Below are 19,394 nucleotides of genomic sequence, written 5' to 3' on the forward strand. Positions count from 1 at the left end.
TCAACACTCACCAATAAAGATGGTTTACAGCAGGAACCTTCTCACAGGAAGCAAAGAGGTTTGCAGCTGGAGCAATCAGAGTACCGCTGTTCGGACCACCTAAACCCACTGAAGGAAGAGTATGTGCCTGATCAAAAAGATCAGCGAAAAAAAAAGTGTTCTGGCTGTTGAGCAGCAATGGCATGGTGGGTGGCCACTGCTCCAGCACAGCTCCGGCACTGTCCCCATGCAGCAGTGGTGAGCCTGGCCTTGAACCACAAGGCAAAGAAACCTCTCTGGCCTGTGCTGGAGCTGTAGGCACGGAACTGACTGACAGCAGACGTGGCACCTTTGGAGAATACCACCACTGGCTCTTCTCCAGGTCTCTGCTGCTCTTTGCAGGCCACACACAGCAGTGTTTTTGTAGCTCCAGGTAAACAACCCCCTCTTTAATGATGTTCAGTAGCTGCCTGTGTGAACTGGGACAGAAAGGGCTCAGCCAAGGCAAGTTCAGTTTTCTTGGACAAACATTTACCAGACGCTGTCTCTGTAGGACTTCACCTTGCATTAATGGGCTCTACCCGGGGAGCAGCAGCTGAAGTGACAGCTCTGGAGGACTCCTAAATGTCCATCCACAATAATAACCCATTTTATAAAGCTCTGAGAATGTCCAGTTTTGCAACCAGAATAAACCAGATACAAGGGAAATATTTTTTTCTGTAAAGATCAATGTATTTCGAGTCCCATGGGCTCATCCTGGGTGACAGCTGCTCACTCTACTTGTATCTGTGCTAACTCTGCACGTTGCAAACCATGCAGGAGACTTTGTCACTTGTACTGCCAGCATTGTCCAGGAGTTGACCAATGGATCCTGGTTCCATCACAATCAATCAGTACTGGCTGGTGAGAGACCCCTACCCAAGTGGTGAGTGTGTTTCAGTCTGTAGAAATGCCCTTCCCTCCCTTCTCAGCAGTGCCATGTCCAGCTCAGGGAGCCTCAGTGGAGGGTGGCTGTGCTGTGTCTGCACCTTTCCTGCCTGAAATGCATCCTGCAATGGGTGTGCGAGATCTGTCTCGACCAAGGCACAAAACAGAGTGCAGGGTGCTCAACTCCAGCACTGAACTACCTGCTCACAGACACACAGAGACAGACTCTGCTGCCTCAGTGCCTCTCCCAGGGCCAGCAGCACCCCCAGGCACTGGGCACTGCTGGAAACACCACATCACAGCCACGTAAAAAGAGAAGAGTGTTTATTGGTTATATACGGTAGCACTGACAGTGTTTGAGTCAGGAGAGACATGCAGATAAGTGTGTGTTTACATTTGGCATGCAGACTAAGAGCACTGTGTCACTGGAAGGAGGTGAGCACCATCTGTATCCACTGCGTGGGCAGCCTGGGGAGGAAAGCACTGGCCTTCCTCGACTCAGCATGCTGAGACAGGGAACAGTGCTCATAGTTCTATTGGACACAAAGTTTATTTGAGGGGAAAAGGCAATACTGCAACCCTGGAAAAATCGGCTTAACTTGGATGAACCTGTGATTATGAAAAGATTCCTTGCATTATTTGTCTTCTAACTACGCTGCCCCACCCAAATATATGTTCACAAATACAAAAAAATAGATTTATTCTCTTAAAAATACATTCCATGCAGCCTGGAGTACTGCTTCCCCAAAGCAGGAGCCGGCACTGCACGTGGGGCAGCCCAGGAGGATCCTTTGGGCCCCGGGCTCTGACCATGGGAGGCATCTGCAAACAATGGCTTCGTGTTGTGTTGCACAGCTCAGCCCGGGGGAGGCTGGCCTGCAGCAGTGCCCTGATTGCTTCAGCGGTGTGCAAGGGTGGCAGAGGTGAGCTCTGCTGCGTTACTGATGACACCAGTGTGACTATTGCTTCAATCTGTAGCTGGGAGTTGCTTGTGTCAAGTGTCTCTTGAAGCACCGGGCCCGTGGCTCTGCCCTGTGCTCCCTGCCCGTTTCCCTTGCTGGGGTCGTGCCCACGGGAGGCTGCACCCACAGCCCCAGGGCCAGGCTCGCCCCACACCCTGCAGGGAGCTGCACTGGCAGCTCTGAGCTGCTGGGGAAAGCACTGGCTCTCCAGAAGGGACCAGCAGCTGAGGTTCCTTGGGAGCAGCAAGCACTGACACAGTTCCTCTGTACAGCAAATACATTTACAACTTTGGAATCACCCGAGGGCTCGATGCATGGCCTTGTGCATCATCAAGCCTACTGAAAAGCCTGTTATATTTATATGCTAAAATTACAAATACTTCTTCAGTGATGGCAATATTTACACATATACTCTATTTTACAGCTGTTCAAAAAAAGTGTGCAATTCGAGTAAACACATTGTGTTTCCTGAAGTCATTGCTATAAGATTAATAATACAATCAGCTCCTATTGCACTCATTGACTAGAGGGCATGGCCCCTTTCCATACTAGGTAGGGTTTTCTTTCTCAAATCTCAGCTGTGGTAAAAACAACCAGTGTGCAGTTACCAAGTGACATCTGTGTCCAGTATTTACAAGCAGTGAAAGGGAGTCTAGAGCAGGAGTTCAAGGTATCTGCTGTAAAATAATGAACAAATAACTGAGGCAGCTGGAGAAAGGAGAGACATCATCTGTGAGAAGCACCTGAAGACAGTGCCAGCAGTGCTGAGTTGCTGGGGCTAAGCCAGCTGAGCAGCAGGGTAAAGCCCGCCTGTTGCTCGGGCAAAGCCTGGTCCTGGCTGACAGAAGGAGAAAACCCAACATCTATTGCTGCTGGTGGTTCTTCCCTTGCACTTCAGACACGGGGCTGTGTTCTGGGGTGAGCAGCGGGGTTCAGAAGCTGACGGGTAAAGCCAGTGTTTGGTGCGTAGGCACGGGGCAGCCTGAGTTCACCCCACGTGGTGAATCACAGGGACGCTGAGATTTCCACACCACGACTGAGACCGCTTCCCTTGGGAGGCTCCTGGGGAGAGCACCATGCTAAGCCCCATCCATGCCAACAAGGAGAAAGCTGGGGGATGTTTAGGGACGTCCTGTGGTGTGTGGACCCGTGTCCTGCAGCAGGATGGGGCTGGGACCGAGGAAAGCTGTTCAGTCAGTGCCCAGAGGGATCCTTGTCCTCCTCAGTACGTGCTGTCCGGCAGTTTGGACAGGCTGCAGGTCCTGGGCAGCAGTGAGCCACAGCCTGCTGGCTTTGGGGAGCAGAACTGCAGTGCCCAGCAGTGGCTCTCCCACAGCCACTGTGACTGGTGCAGCTTTGGGAATGTGCGGGGAGGGAATCCCTGTGACAGCCGAAGAGGCAGGAAGATGCCAAGATGCCTCCCAGCTGCTCGCAGGGTGAGCAGGCAGGTGCTGTGTGAGGCAGTTGCAGGCAGATGTGGCCTGGAGGGGCACATGAAGAGAAGGGGGCGTGAAATGAAGACTCAGAGGCAGCCGTGGTGGGCAGGGCAGAGCTGAGCTGGGCACGGCTGGGCAGGCAGCACACAGGCAAGGGAAGCTGCTGCTGCTCGGGCAAGCCGGGGGTTCTGCGTGGTGAAGCCGACACACAGCGAGTGCTGAGCGCAGCAGGGCGCTCAGGAAGGATCCAGCCCTTGCACAGGACTGTCACATCCACTGTGGTTGCAGATTGCACAATCCAAAAGGATTTCCAATCCTTCCTGATAAACACGGGGCAGGGGGAGGCAGTTCAGAAGTCTGAATTTACTTCAGAATTTCACTTTTCATTTTTAGTTTGGAGTTGAAAATTTTTCCCATTATCTCGTTCTACTAGCACTACCATGTCAATGGTAAGAGAGAGCAGTTGATACTATTTCTTTTAATATAATTTAAAGATTATTGGAGCTGCCACTCATACTAATTTAAAAGCATTATCTTTTTGTCTTGGTATGCAAGTTGACATATATGTCATGACATGTAAAAGAATAAAACGAAGGGTTAAAAATATATACTTGGGAAAACATCTTTAAAATTCCAAAAAGAAACTTTTTTTTTTTTCAAAAATAATTTTTCCCTTCCTCCAAACAATCTTTGTAAAAAAAATAATCGTGTCACTAAAATACATCCCTTTTATATAAACGTTTTCATAGATATTTTTGCAACCAGCTCTATTTTTTTTTTTTTTTGATTCATTTTCTTCTCAGAATTGAGGTGTGCAGTTCCCAGGCCAGGGAGGAGCTGCAGTACAAGCAGCTGGCTCTGGTACCTGCTCCTCTGGAGGTGGGATATGGGAACAAGTGTGGGGAAGCTATTGGGGTGCAGCTCTTCCCACAGCACCTCTGGAACAGATCAAGGATCTTTTGTGTCTGGAGCATCATCCTTGTCCTGCTGCAGAGAGGGACAGGCAGCCCTGGGGGTGGCAGTGGTGTTTGTGTGGGGGCCAGCGCAGCAGCTGGGGATGGGATGGAAAGGAAGGACTGTGAGAGCCAGGTGCCATCACCTCACTCAGGGCAGATGCTGCTCCAGCACGTCCTGGGGCTGTGGGGACATTCCTGCCCCACAGTGACAGCAGCTGTACTCAGAGGCACTGCTGGGGACACACACTTCTGTGTTTGAAGCACTCTCTGTCCAAAGCTGGGTCCCAGGCACGGCAGAGAGGGGTTGAGGCACACACCAAAGCCACTGTAGAGCAGTTTAGGGTCCAATCCAGCTGTCTCCACCCCGTTTTGGGAAGGAAGGAGGACATTCTGCTTGTCTGTGGGGAAAAGCACTTGTTTCTTTTTCTCTTAGGGCTCAACTGCCTTGCACAAGCCACAGAGTTGTTGCCTGCAGGGCGTAACACATAAAGCTTCAGGTAAACGGCACCCTGGTCCCAGGCAGGAGGAGGTGCTGCTGCTGTGCTGGTTTGGCTCAGTGGGTGACTTCTTGGTGCAGGATCTCAAGAGGTGATGAGCAGATCATGCAGAGCTTGTAGCAGAAACTGACAATGACAGGGAACCAACTCCTTCTAAACAACATTTTCTGCTCTCCTTCCCTCTCAATTTGTTCACTGGGGAACTGTCTCCTCTTGCCTAGAGACACAGGGTGCTGGAAACACAGGAACGGAGGTGACCACCACCCCAGCCAGCAAGGGTGTGCCAGGAGAATGCAAACACCCCGTGTCAACTGAAAGCTTTCAGTTGTGGTGGACAGCTCTCGTGGGCTGGTGGATGTAATCCCAGGGACACTGCTGGGATCTTGTGTGAACACAAGTGGATAAAATGAAGTTCTCTCTTGTGCAAGGAGTACCATTGTTCAGAGAGGCTAGGTAGTCAGAGTTTCCATATGCAGACAGACCTATCATCCTACAGGGAAGAAGATTAAGATTGCAGGTACAGAGATGAAAAGTGGAAGTCCCCTGAGCAAAGTCTCTGCAGCTGCCTATTCAGCAATGAAGAACAACAATTCACTGGTAAAGCTCCTGTACCTTTCAAATCGCATTACAAAACTGGTTTCAGGCTAGTGGAAGCCTCAGGAGAGGTTACAAACAGCTGTGATGCCTGTGAGCTTGGTACTGTCCTGCCCCTTGCTTCACCATGGTCACTGAGAAGGGAATGCAGCTCATCTCCGAGATGTCCGGCAGGCCCGGGCAGCGCCCTGGAGGAGACAAACCCACAGATCACAGACTGCCCACAGCTGCCCCTGGAGCACTCCTGCTCTGCACACAACACTGCAACTGCCCGTGGCAACCATCCCAAATCCCACCAGGAAAACAGCCCCACGGTGGTGGGGGGGAGAGCAGTGACAGGATGAGTTTGGAAGACAGAGGCGCTGTCAGCTGGGAGTGAGCCCAAAGCAGAGGGAGCTGGCCCTGCCTCATGCAGGCTGTTATCAGCTTTTTTCCTGCTGTAATGTGCCCAATTCCACAGCCAGGTGTGGGTCCTGGAAGTGAAATGCAGAACACCTGACAACAGGAGCTGCAGCACACCGTGTGTCATGTTTGGGTTAGGTACTGGGAGGTCAGTTCAGATATTGGCTTCTTGCCTTGTAACTCCCTTCCCTGACATACCTGCTCCTCTCCTTGGAGCCCTGGGGGTGCAGGGGAGTTGGATTCAGGGTCCTGCAGCTCCACCTTGCTGGCTGTCCTTTTCCCTGGAGCGTCAGCCTGCAGGAGGTACTCAGAAGAGCCATACTGCTTTCTTCTGGAACTGGACACAAAATCCTTGCTGTCATCCTGTGTGAAGGAAAAGAAAAAGGGTTGGGAGCCAGGGTCTGTGGAGGGTCTGGAACAGCACTGGGGTCCTGGTCCCAGCTTTGCAGTGTAAGGTGTGGCCTTGAGTCCCTTTAGCAAGGAGGGACTTGAACCACCAGGCCAGCTCTGGCATGGCCTCATTTATCTGCTATTTTATAAAGATTTTTTTTCTCAAGAACCATCCAGTAATTTATAAGCCAAGTTATGGGTGCCCAGTCACAGAACAGATCCCTTGGACAAAATTGCTGAGGTCCAAGGAAAGATGAAACCACTGCTATGGTGTGGCTGGCTGCTCAAGTAAAAGCCTGTGTGGAGTCAGCAGGAGTCAAGTGGTGACAGATATTGTAACTGGGATTGCATGGCAAGGTTTTGGCAGGGGATGGGAGGAGCTGCCAGGGTGGCTTCTGTGAGAAGCTGCTAAAAGTTCCTCCATGTCCCTCAGAGCCAATGCCAGCTGGCTCTGAGATGGACCTGCCACGGGCCAAGGCAGAGACCATCAGAGAAGGCAGCAGCATCTCTGTCATAACATACTAAAAAGGAAAAAAAAAAAATACTGCACAGAAGTAATTGTGGCCAGGAACGAGAGAGAAGCGAGAATGTGTGAAAGGAACAGCTCTGCAGATGCCAAGGTGAGGCAGGAGTTCCAGGAGCCAGAGCTGAGACTCCCCTGCAGCCTGTGGAGGAGCCCCACATGCAAGCGGATCCCCCAAGGAAGCTGTGACCCTGTGGGAAGCCCACGGCAGGGACCTGCAGACCCACGAAAAGGGAGAGCCCAGGCTGGAGCAGGTTCACCAGAAGGATTTGTGACCCCTGGGGGACCCACACTGGAGCAGCCTGTTCCTGAGGGGCTGCACCCCATGGAACAGTGACCCATGTTGAAGCAGTTCATGAGGAACCAAAGCCTGTGGGAAGAAGCCATGCTGGAGTTCATGGAGAGCTGTCTGCTGTGGGAGGGATCCTCTGCTGAGGCAGGGGAAGGGCTCCCCTCCCTGAGCAGCATCATTAACCACATGTAATGAACAGACCACAACCCCGTTCCCATCTCCCTGCACTGCTGGGGTGAAGAGGTAGAGACTGGGAAGGGGGAAAGGGGGAAGGTGTTTGTAAGATTTGTTTTACTTCTCATTGTCCTCCTCTGATTGTGACTGGTAATAACTGAAATTAATTCCACCGAGGGACTTCCCGTCCTGCTGGTGACGGTAATCTGTGAGTGATCTCTCCCTGCCTTTATGTCCACTCACAAACCTTTCATTCTATCTTCTCTCTCCTGTCTAGCTATGGAGGGGAGGGTTACAGAGGGGCTTTGGTGAGAGCCTGCCACCCAACTAGGGTCAACCCACCACAGATGCCCTGTGCATTAGCCCCCAGAGCAGGGGAGAGAAAGGGCCAGAGGCAGCACAACCCTGGACACTGCCTGGGAGAAGGACACTGCCTTCGACCACCAGAAGTGATGATGGCTCCCCTTGAAGACAAGCCTGCCTTTATAATGCTGCCAAATGTATGCAGCAGAGAGCCCAGCTCCAGTCGCGTTAACGGCAGAGGGATAAGAAAACCACGCCTTCACCTGACAGTGCTGCTGCTCACCCGCTCCCCGCCTGCCAGCACATTTGCACTGATTTTCATCAAACATCACACCAGAGCAATACAGACCTCACTCTGCGGAGCACAAACCCTAACAGAATGAGTGCTCGGGGTCTTGCATTGCCTCAGGTCTTTAGGGAGGCAGAGAAGGCTGGCTGCCAGCAGCAGAGGGAGCTGGTCCCCAGGCTGCAACACCCACTCGTGCATCAGCAGCCCCGGGGCTCCCAAAGCAGCGTTTCTGCAGCACAGAGCTGCCTTACAGAGTCCATTCCTCCTGTAGCTTCATTAGAGACATTTGCCTGCATCAGCAATACGCAAAGGGAAGGTTGCAGTGGAAGAGAGGAGAATAGATTTTGGCATAAACAGCACAGATCCCACATTTCCCACATGAGATTCTCCAGGCAATGTCAGACTGTGGATAGTGGAGCTGGGAAGAGTCGACTGATGTCTTCATAGGACAGCTCAGTGCCCGGCCTTCTGCCAGAGAAAACAGCTCCATCTTTAACTAAACACAAACCCCAGCAGAAACAAGCTGCTGTGATATGAGGCATATTATAAGCCTGAAGATACCCCTCAAAGGGTCTTTTTTTTTTCCCATGGGCATATGCAACAATTTAAGCTACATACAATTTGCTAGATCTAGTACAATTGAACACCTGCAGTCTTCCAGGTTAACTTCATACTCCTCATTTACAAACTACAAGTGCACAATCCCTGACCAAGAAGTCAGGTTTGTGACTGTGTGGTGCCAAGGGTGATTTTATTGCAAAGTACGATGCAGAGAGGGATCCCAAGCCCAGCTCCCTGTGAACTAACCCTGGGGTTGCTCTCCTGACACAGGCAAAGCTGGAAGCAGCTAATCCTGGATAGACCTGGGTTACAGAGATCAGGCTGCTCAGTCGGGTACACCTCAGCTGCTGTGAGGATACACTGCACAGCTGGAAAATTTCATCTGACAGCAACCTGGAGAGCATCTGCAGAATGCCCTGCAGAGCTACCGTCAGCCCTGGGTGGGCTGCCAAGAGGAAAACTGAAAAGAAATCCTTGAGTGCCCACTGTTTAGGGCTCTGAACCAACCACATGGGAATGCAGTTGTGAGCAGAGATTGCTTCAGTTGTGAGAGTCAAGGTTGTGGGCGCAGGGAATTAAAACTCCTGGGATAAAGGACACCCCGGGAATGGATCTCTCATCTCCCAAGCACACGAACTGCTGTTACGCAGAAGAACAACTTCAATGATACCAGCTCTGCTTCGATTCATGAATGAGCAGTACAGATTGCCTGTACCCACCCTGGCCAGGGAGACAAGGTATTCTCAGTTTCCAAATGGAGCTGGAAGGCCGCCCTGCCCTTCCTAACACCAGGTGTAACAGACTGTCTGCAAAGCTAATGCAAATTCTTCTGTGCTTCTCATGGCCAGAGAAGTGGAAGAAAAGATTTGAAAATGTAAAACTCCTTGCCTATCTCCACCAGTTCAATTTTGTCAATGCTGAAGTCATTCGGTTATGAACTTGTCCCCTCTGCCACCAGCCCTGTCAGATTATCCAGCCTGGTTCCCCTCCTGCAGACTGGCAATGGCAGCAGCTGCTCAGAGTAGTGCTGAATGAGCAGCAGAGGCAGGAGCTGCAGCACAAACCAGTGCGGGGTTTAATGGCCAGAAGGACACGTGCTGCCAGTGAGTTCACCTGAAATCTGCCTGCAGCTCCAGTGGCAAGCACATCTCACCAGACCAGCTCTCTGCTTCCAGGGACTCCCCTCACCGGTACCAGTCAGAGGAACAGGAAAAGAGCACAGCTGTCCTTGTGGCTCTTGCTCCTTTTTGAGGGGCAATATTGACACAGGGCAAGGAGGGAGCAGCCTGGTCTTACCAGCCACCATCCATCTGTTTAGGAGATGGCCAGGAAGCATTTCCAGACCAGAGTCTGGTTTCACATGAGAAAACCATGAAGCTCTTACCAAAAAGAGCTCTATCTATCTCTACAGCTGCCATTAGAGCTACAACTCTGCTTCAGGCACAGCCCCACTCAAATCTGCTCATTCCCATAATTTTTTTCATTGCTACTCCAAAATTAAAACGCCACACAAAGTCACTCTGAAAAGCACACCACATCCTACTTGAGCTGTGACTATGTCTTCTCTGATGCTACTATGTGGTTATTCATATGGCATTACAAGACCCAAGCAGATGGAGCTCATTTCAATAAGGCTAAATCTGGTAATTCACATATGAGAAAAGTTGTGGGCGCTGTGAACTGTGAATTCACTGAAGGAGGACAGCAGGAGCTGAGAGAGGCAGCACTTGGGAAATAAGCCGTAAGAATTTCAAATCATGCATCCTACAACTAACAGACAACTCGGAAAACCTCATCAAGTGAAAGAGTGCAGAACACAGGATACTTACAGGTAGTGTGGTGCGCTGCCAGGCAGCAGCTGCCGTAGGGTCACCGGCATAACTCCTGCGTGTCAGCAGCTCAGATGCACTCAAGTTACTTTTGGTCCTTCGGGACCCCAGTTCAGGGGCACTCCAAGAATTAGCTGTGGCACTGGTCCTTGATGAAGTCTGCTCCAGGAAGTCTGTTTTTGAACCATTCCCTTCCCCTTCTAAGAGGTCCACTGAGGACCTACACAAGTTTGTGGCACTGAAAGTTGCACTTTTCTCCACTTTGGTTTGAGAGTCCTCCAGGGAATGCAGGCCTTGTCTTGTTCTCCAGGAACTCCTCACGGTGACGTGCTTTGTTTCGGATGAACCCGCATCGGACGAGCCATGGCTCTTCCAGCTGATTGTCTCCAAAGGGGTCTCACTGTTCCTCTCCAGGAGTTCAGAAGTCTTTAGCATAATGCTGCTCCTCGAGACCACTGTTTCAGCTTTACTCCTCGGTGCTGCCTCTCCACTTCTGTCTGTCTCAGATGACTTCACAGCACTTCGATTAATCGAGATCTCAAAGGGTGAAGGGGCGCTGCTTGTTACTGATGCTGAGGGCTCATTGGAAGCAACTCTGATGTTGCTGGTGGTAACATGCCTTTCCTTTGCTGCTGTATCTGCAGTGGTCCTTGGAGCTGTTGGCTCAGAAGGAAAGATTGTGATGCTGCTTGTCATTTTACTCGTTACCATTTTAAAAGTAGACTTCTGTTTTTCTGACTCTGCCTCTGAAACAGTCTCTCCCATGATTGCCTTCATATCCTTCTCAACAATTGCAGGTTTAATGATGGCTTTTGATCTCAGAGCTTCTCTTGGGCTGAAGGACCTTCTGGATTTCAATCCTCCAGTGCTGGCATCTGATGGTTTTATGCACTTGGTAGAGTCTTCATCATTCACAGTTTTTTTGTCATTTTCAAAAAGTGATGCTCTAAAAACTCCCCTAGAATTGGAGAACTGCTTGGAACTGACTTTCTTTCTTGTCTCAAAATCTGACTGAGTGGTTGGTTTTTTGCCTCTCCCTGATTCTTCATCTGAATTAAGCTTTTCCTGGTTACTCTGGATGGTTTTGGAGTCAGTTTTTAAACCCATATTTACATGATCTGTCGCTGCACTTGAGGACTGCTCGGTGCCTTCTTTATCAAGACCTGTGAGAATCTGCAGAATGTCTTCCTGACTCCTGGAGTGATGGGAACGCTTCGTTAGCGCCGAAAGCTTCACACTTTCAAGTGATGTGTCCGCAGCTTCTTTCTCCTGGGAGGTTGCTGCCCTCTTAGCCCTCCCCTCCGAGGGCTGCCTGTGTGAGGCAGCAAAAGCGCTCGCTGCTTCCACTTTGGAGCCAGCAGAGTCTGACACTGACACGCTGGAGGACACGTGGTACCTGTATGCTGAGGCTGTGCCATTGGAGGAGGTGTGGTTACCCCTCGTGAGCTGCGTGTCCCCCAAGCACTCACTGACTTCAGCCTGACTTGATTTCAGCTTCTCAGCCAAAGAACCCACTGCTTCTCCTTTGCTTGACTTGTCATCCCGTGTGTCAGCACCGTTTTGGCAGCTGCCACGCAGCACCTGAGATGGCTTTTCGGCCTTGGATCTCAGGCCTGAATCGCCAACAGGTTTGGAAGGTGCTTTCCAAGACTTCTGCTCCTGTGCAGCAGGAGGATATCGGCTGAGGACAGACGGCTGCTCTTTGGATCTCTTCCCCTCATTCTGCGTGATGCCGCCCTCCTTCTGACCAGAAGAAACAGCGGAAACTGAAGATTTCTCTTCCAGTCTTCTTGTGTCTGTGACGGCAGTGTCTGAAAGGGCAGATGCACCAGAGGCTTTCCCTGCTTTTCTGCCCATTAAGCTTGGACTGGGCACCTGCCTCCCACTGTGGCTGTAGCTGTCATTACTGATGGAGAAGTCCCTGTTCCGTGCTCTTTCCCGGCGCTGCTGTGGTGAGAGCTCCCTTGGCTTGTGCTTAGCAGCTGTCAGCTCAGTCATGACTCCTCTGTATTTGGGTCTGTCATGTTTTCCCCTGCTAGAAAAGCTTGTATCTTCATTTTCAACTTCTCCATTCTCCAGATCTTTCTGTTTCTTTATTTGCATCTTTATTTCTTCTAGCTGACCTGTTAGGAGTTTGTTTTTATTCTGCTCGCTTAAGTAACTGTCTTGCAGATCATTATTTTTGGCTCTCACTTTCTTAAGTTCTTCTTCTAAAGATTCAAAATGTTTGATCTGAGTTTTAAGTTTCTCAATTTCTTGGGTGAGATCTTTCACTTTGTTGTCTTCCTGGTTTTTATTCTTTTGGTTTTCTGATTTATTCCTGGTTTCATTTTCTACGTGTTTCAGGTAATCAACACTTCCCTTCCTCCTGGTCTCCTTAGAAGGCAGTGCAGAAGTCAAGTCATCTTCAATTCTCATATCATTTCTGTCCAGGAGATTGTTGGATGACCTTTCCAGCAAGTTGGATGCATTTCTAGTTTGATCTGCCCTATTTAGTTTATTGTTTTGTTCTAGTTTCTGTGTTAGCTCCTGGATTATTTTTTCATTTTGCTTTTCTCTTTCGTTAAAATGTTTTCTTTCCGTGATAAAGCTCAGGGCTAAGGATTTCAGCTTTTCTAACTCAGCTGTTAAGGTCTGCTCAGTTTTATCCAGCCTGTCCTCAGATGATTCCAGTTCTTTCACTTTCACTCTAAGTATTTCTAATTCTGTAGATATTTTTTTGGTCAAGTTCTTTTCTTCATTGAGGCTAAGACACAGCTGTGTACAGTCATTCTTGCTCCTGCTGAAGGCCTCCTCCAGCTTCTCCAGCTCTGCCATTCTCTTCTGAAGGAGTTCAATTTCTGACTTCAGATCTCGAGTGAGGCTCTCCTCCTCCTCAAGTTTTTCTTTCATTAATCTGCAAAGCTCTTCAGCCTTCCTAATTTCTTCATCCTTGCCTTCAATCTTCAGCACTCTTTTCCTCAGGGCTTCAATGTCAGCCAGCATGCTGGAGTTGCTGCCTTCTGCCTGGATAACTTTGTCCTGGAGGTCAAGCAGTTCATCCTCTGCTTTCTGCAGATTTTTAGTTGCCTCCTCCAGTTCATCAAGGCGCCGACTAAGGCTCTGCAGTTTGAAACGTAGGTGCCGATTCGAGGTTTCCTTGTAACCTGTACATTCTGCCATGATTATTTTATTCCTTTCAGAACAAAGCTTTTCTTAGTCTGGGTGAATGGTAAATTGCGTATTTCTGGTATGCTGTTGTTCCTTTGAGCAGATGTGATCTCACCCTGAAAGAAAAAATGCTCAATATCAATATAAGAGCTCAGAATATAAATTTACCCACTGTTTAAGTGGCACTATAAATGTTTATATAAATAACTTTTAATTAAAACACATTTGTGAGTACTCAATTAGGTGAAATGAAATTGCAGAGAAAAGCCACAGTCCATTTACTTAGGTTATACAGGGTTTCCAAAAACAGCCTGTTCCCCATAGCTAAGGGCAGGGCGTGTCCTCCTCTGCTGGTCTGCACAGGTGGATTGTGCACCACCAGTGCATCCTCACCAGTGCAGCTGCTCAGGTGTGAGATCCCAGGCTGGAGAGGGACACACCCGTGCAGGACTCAGGTCCCTGTGCACAGACACGCCCATGCAGCAGACGCCTCTCTCCAGCACCTCTCCTGAAGACACCTTAACAGGAGACACCTTCAGGACCCACACACAGAATCAGAAAAAGGCAAACCCAGCCACATGGTAAGCACTGAGGATGGGGCAAGCCCCCCATGGCAGCCTGCAGATGGAGGGGACTGGGAGCTGCTGCCAGTTGACACTGCCAGTATTTCTCCAGCATCTCAGGCTGCTCTCAGCAGAAATCTTCACCTGGGCTGCAGTCACATCCCAAGGACGCTCCACCAGTGGAGTTTCAAGTTTCTCCCCCCCATTACAAAAGCTGTTGTTGCCCTCAGCTGCCACCTACTCACCCACCCAGGAGATGAGCAGCTGCTTATGCCTCTCCTTGCTGCTGCTGAGCTGAGCAGTGACTAGAACACATCAGTGCGCTCCGACACACTCGATGTGAACCCTTCCCAGCCCAGCTCAGAGCTGGCAGGGTGGTTTTTAAACAGCTCCTCTGTGCTTTGAGGGAGGAGGAGGAGGAAGGAGGCCCAGGGCAGACCAGAATGGCCACTGGGAGGGTCTGAAGTGCCCCGCTGGCACTCAGCATTAGCACCTTCCTCTCCTGGGCCTGAGGCACAGCCCAAAGCGAGGGCTACTGCAAACCTGAGCGGAGGGAGGACTGCAGCTCTTTGATCTGCACCCTTGCTCAGGCACTCTGTCTTGGAACAGGAACTGACCTCCAGAACTTTTGTGGACCTCTCTGCAGAGGAAACACGCAGGAATTTCCTATTGCATAGTGTCAAGAAGTGATAAGCTTCTTGATGTGGGGAGGAGGCAGTGCCAGTAAGGGAGGCAGCAGCAGCCTGGCACACACCCTTGGGCTGGAGCTGATCCATTTCCAGGCAGGGAGGGGCCCTGGGCTGTGCACAGGCACCTGCCACACGCACCACAGGGACAATCCTGGTGCACACTGGCCGCCCTGTGACCCATCTCCTGTGGGGGAATCACCATCCTCTGTGCTTGGTCTCAGGCTCTTCCAGCCCCTGAAAGGAGCACTGCAAACAGAACCTGGAGAGGAACCCGGGCATCCTCCATGCAGCAGTGCACCCAGCCTTGGCCACATGCCTGTCCCCTCCCTTACCACCATGGCCTTGTCCTGCTCCTGGGCCGCCTTCCCTCACGCTGTCCACACACCTCGGAGGCCACCGCAGCTGCCTGCAGGCAGGAAAAGCTGTTCACACCCCAGCAGAACACAAGAAACGTCACTGGACCAGCAGAGGAAAGGCCACAGCGAGCAGCCTGAGCAGATTCACAGTGCCCTGAAAACAAAAGCCTGTCCCCAGCAGGCCACGGAGCTGGGAGTTAATGGTTAACCAGCACGAGCCACTGGCTGGGAAGTGAGAGCAGCCTCCTTCCTCCCCAGACAGCCAGAGCATGATGGAGGCAGAGCTGCACAGAGCTGGTGGCTGGTGTTGGATGTGGCATGGCTGTAACCCTGCCACGGGGTCCAGACAGGCTGTGGGACATCAACTCATGGAGGTGTTCAGGGCTCTGGAACTTCCCAGCACCTCCCCAGCAGACACGATTTACTGCCAGAGAGGAAAGAGGCTCAATCTAGTTGAATAAGGAGAAGGAGATGTAAAGCAACATCTACAAACAATAAGAGAAAAGATCTCCAACAATAAGAGAAAGGATCTACAACAAGTCTCCTAGCTGGAGGCCTTTTAACTTCCTGGCATGGCCAGGAGTAACCTCCGTGCTTGGAGACAGAACCGGACCAAATCAGTATCACAAATAAAGTGCACATTTACAAGGTTGAGGGGAATCGGCCAATATAAAATATTATCTTAGGTAGTGACTGCATTGAAGTCATGATTTGAGTCAGGGCTTGGACCAGAGAACTCAAGGGGGCTTCCAACTGAAACTACTCTGGCAGTTCTGACTGTTCTTCTCCAGTCTGTCAATGATATCCAAGGATCAGAACAAACTGGACAGGATTCAAACACTGGGACTATGATGGATGGACGGACTTCATATTTTTCTATCTTTCTCTCTCTTTTGGAAAAATGAGCAGTTCTCAGCCTACCTCTATCCTACAATTTTTGGAAAAAAAAAAAAAAACCCATCAAATAGCCAAACAAAAAACCAAAACAAAACCCAACAAACAAACAAACACCCCCAAAAGCCAAACCACCAAACAAAACCCCACACCAACAAAATATCACAAACAACAACAAACCCCCCCCCCCAAAAAAACAAACAAACAAAAACCCAAACCGAAACAAAAAAAAACCACACAGGAAGAAAAGAGGACGATAACTTCCATAAACAGCAAGTAAATTGTGGCAGTGACAGATGTAATATGGAGAGTTCAGTTTAACAGAGCCATCTGAGGCACCAGTAAAGTCAGATGAAAGACTCTGCAGGCCATATTCCTGACCACACTGAAAAGGCTCAATGGCCACAGCAGCAGCTGATGCACTCCTGCAGCTCAGGGACAGCTCCTCCTGGCTGGACCAGAGGAAATCCCGAAGTACAACAGTAGGGATGACACTATTTTGTACGTGGTACTGGACTGTATATTTACATATACAGTATATATACAGGAATATATGTATTTATACCTATATTTACACACCCAAGACTGACACATCTCACTTGGCTTAGCTCTAGAGTCCTCTGGATTCAAAGAGAAAAAGATGCTCAGCTGTCTTCAGCTGACCTTGCCAGGGAAAACCAGGATTTTCCACAGGACATCTCCTCCCTCCCTGACAACAAAGGGAGGTCTCAGGCACAGGTACCTGACGGGAGTTGTCTCCCCCAGGAATGAAGCCACTCTTTCTCCAGGGGCCACGCATCAAGAACATGAACTGAAAGCTGAGGGAAGTTTTGGAAAAGCTCAGAAAAGCAGTCAGGTGTGGTTCTTTACTCTTTAAAAGACCTGATTTCACCTCAACAACAAGGGCAGTCCTGCATTAAGACAAGATGTACAATAGCATCCCTTTGGATTTGAGCTCTTGAGAGAATGTTTTCAAATGAGACATGTAGGAAGCCTGGGGAGTCTCCAACTACCTGTTACTCAAATAAAATATCAAGGCAAACAAAATATGTGGCCAGTAACTACCTACAGGGGGAAAAGATTTTGTCTGATCTAAAAGGTTCTTTATTAGAGCACATGGAGTCAAACCCCAATTTCACACATTTTAACCAATTCAAAGCAGCAACATAGTACCAAACACTGCAGTGAGTTTACCAGGATTCACTATTTAAATGACTCGTTCTGATTCTACTTTTCCCCACAGATTTATCATTGGGTTTTCTGCTCTTCTTCAACAAGTCTGCACATCGCCTAACTACATTTATATTTAGCATTATCAATTACCTTTTCCCACTGTTTAAGACAAATGCCTTTGAGGGTGACTCTGACTTTGAATCGTTTTGGCTACAGCTGTGAGAATTCAGTGTTCAAGACATTTACTAGAGTCACAACTCTCAAATTACCCTTCACGTACTTAAATTTATTTTTTTTCTGCACACTCACTTTTGCTCATCATCTACAATTTTATGAAAACTTTTCTCTAGCAGAATCGTTGGATTTAACTTCCCCTGAAACTACTTCACCTTGCCTGCACAAAACACATACAGGCAGCTCATAGCTGTGAACAGAGGGAAAAAAACTCCACCCAGAAACATTTGTGCTAGCTGAACACTTTATGAATTGGGAGATAAGAATCGTCTACTTCAGAAACAGCAATTAAATGACTACTACCTAAAACTACTCACATCATCTCTGCCAGAGCTGCTCAGGCCTGTGATGCTGTTCCTCTCCAGATGCACAGAAGCATCTTACCCTACACACCCTTTTCCTTCCTCTGATTTGGTTGTTGGGATGAGTCCCAAAAGCACCCACTGCTCTTGATTTCAGCATGTCCCCAAAACACTCATGTGGAAAAATAACTGTTGGAACAGACTCCTACTGTGCCCTCTGTTATGCCAAGATGAAAATGCAGCCAGCTGCCACGCACGTCTGTTGAGTACTAGGAGACACGGATATCTCTCACAAGCACATTTTGCATTTAATCTTTGGGATTTTTAATCTTTTTGCTTGCACTTTTATGCTGATAATGCAACATCCCTCGCTGTGGTTGGGTGAGCCTGAGCTCCCAGTGATGGCACTGCTGGTCTGCCACAGCCCCCATCATCACAGCATAGATGACACATTTGGCTTTACCCAATCCTAAACACAAATGAGAATTATTAATGGCTTAGTCTGCAATCTTCTTTTTACTAATTTAATTGTTTGCTCTTGAAGTTGCCAGGGTTTCCCATAGACTTTGGAGAGCAGCACTCATCAAAGGCAATAGAAAATCAATAGATTCAAGCAGAGCTATAATCAGAGAATAGAAAAGCAATTTGCCTCACTGGAGTTTGAGTTCTCGGGATCCTCTGTGTTGTGAAGCCACACAGGCTGAGGTCTGCATTCCTTGGCTGACAGCTGGGCCAGTTTGAGGTGAGGAGCAGAGCAGGGCTGTTGTCCATGCTCTTATGGATGGAGCACATATCTGGTACTACTCCCTCCACTTCCCCAAATGCTGGGGTGAACTTAGATCCCCCCCATTTTCTATTTTCTACTAAACTATTCCTCAGGATATCCCTGGGAACTGTATTTTCGCACTGAACACAATGCTTGGAGTGTTGGGACACACCTGGGGAAGGGGAGCCTTAGGCAACACAGGTCTCTAGACTATGTATAAAAATTACATTCGGTGGCTGGCAGTCACTTGAGGCATGAGGACAGCTCTGTGGATGTACATCAGCAAAACCTGAGGTAGCAAGGGAGCTCCTCTGGGCAGTCCCCAGTGGCCAAGCAGGTCAGGGAGAAGCTGCTAAAACTATGAATTTAACTATTATTGATGATCCTCCTGTTCTAATGCATACTTTTCCACCTGAAGTATAGCTTGCATGTGCTGGCTGGATTCTGCCCCATGTGCACATACACCTGCAGTGCTAATTAAAAGGTTTCTGGTGTTGCAGAGGAATGCCAGGGAGTGTGAACATGTCATGCTCACATATGGTAATGCCGCTGATGAATCATGCTTGTATCACAGCTCAACGTGCTGAGAGCATCGGTGGGACTTTTCTTCCCCGCCCCAGGGTGAAATGGGCTGGGAGGAGTCCAGCATGTCATTCTACATTTGTAAAGCAATATTTCTCTACTATCTATATAGAAAAAGGACATCGGTGTCACAAATTGCAGCAAATGGCAATACTGTGGCCAGAGCCTTCAATCAGTTAAAAAGAGAAGGAAGGAAAGTTTTTCTTAATATGATTTTGCCTCTTGGGAGCTCTTTCTAGCACCTGGTTCTTGACCCGACACAATGACACAGAGTCATGAGAACAGGAGAAAAACACTCAAGAAAAAAAAAAAGGGTATAAAACAAGACAGACTGGACAAGAGCCAAAGTCCCCTCTGTGACATCAACCCTGCATGCCACCTGCAGGCATCCAACAGCCTCCTGGGACAGCTGAGGTATTTGCTTATATTATGGTGATGTATTAGCTTACACAGGATGGGGACAGGGGCACCCTGGCCCCACTGAACACAAAGGCAAAATGCCAAGTGACTTTTGGGGATGCACATGTTTTGAGGGATGAATTGTCTCAAAAATGACTGCATCTAGTGGGAG

General features: G+C 49.2%; 1 protein-coding gene across 1 annotated transcript in view; it reads right to left on the reverse strand.

The window, feature by feature from the left end:
* Positions 1–1,215: 1,215 nt before the first annotated feature.
* The window catches only part of LUZP1 (leucine zipper protein 1), a 32,275-nt gene continuing 14,096 nt past the window's right edge, over positions 1,216–19,394 (reverse strand). Inside the window, exons 2-4 of the mRNA XM_066204539.1 lie at positions 10,115–13,380; positions 5,952–6,116; positions 1,216–5,539 (exon numbers count right to left, since the gene is read on the reverse strand). Of these exons, the coding sequence (XP_066060636.1) occupies positions 5,504–5,539; positions 5,952–6,116; positions 10,115–13,276 (3,363 nt within the window). The 5' untranslated portion in view covers positions 13,277–13,380 and the 3' untranslated portion in view covers positions 1,216–5,503. The remainder of the gene's footprint in view (positions 5,540–5,951; positions 6,117–10,114; positions 13,381–19,394) is intronic.

This window comes from Chamaea fasciata, unplaced genomic scaffold, assembly GCF_029207755.1.
Source record: "Chamaea fasciata isolate MVZ Bird 193981 ecotype frontalis unplaced genomic scaffold, bChaFas1.0.hap1 SCAF_26, whole genome shotgun sequence".
NCBI classification, from domain to species: domain Eukaryota; kingdom Metazoa; phylum Chordata; class Aves; order Passeriformes; family Sylviidae; genus Chamaea; species Chamaea fasciata.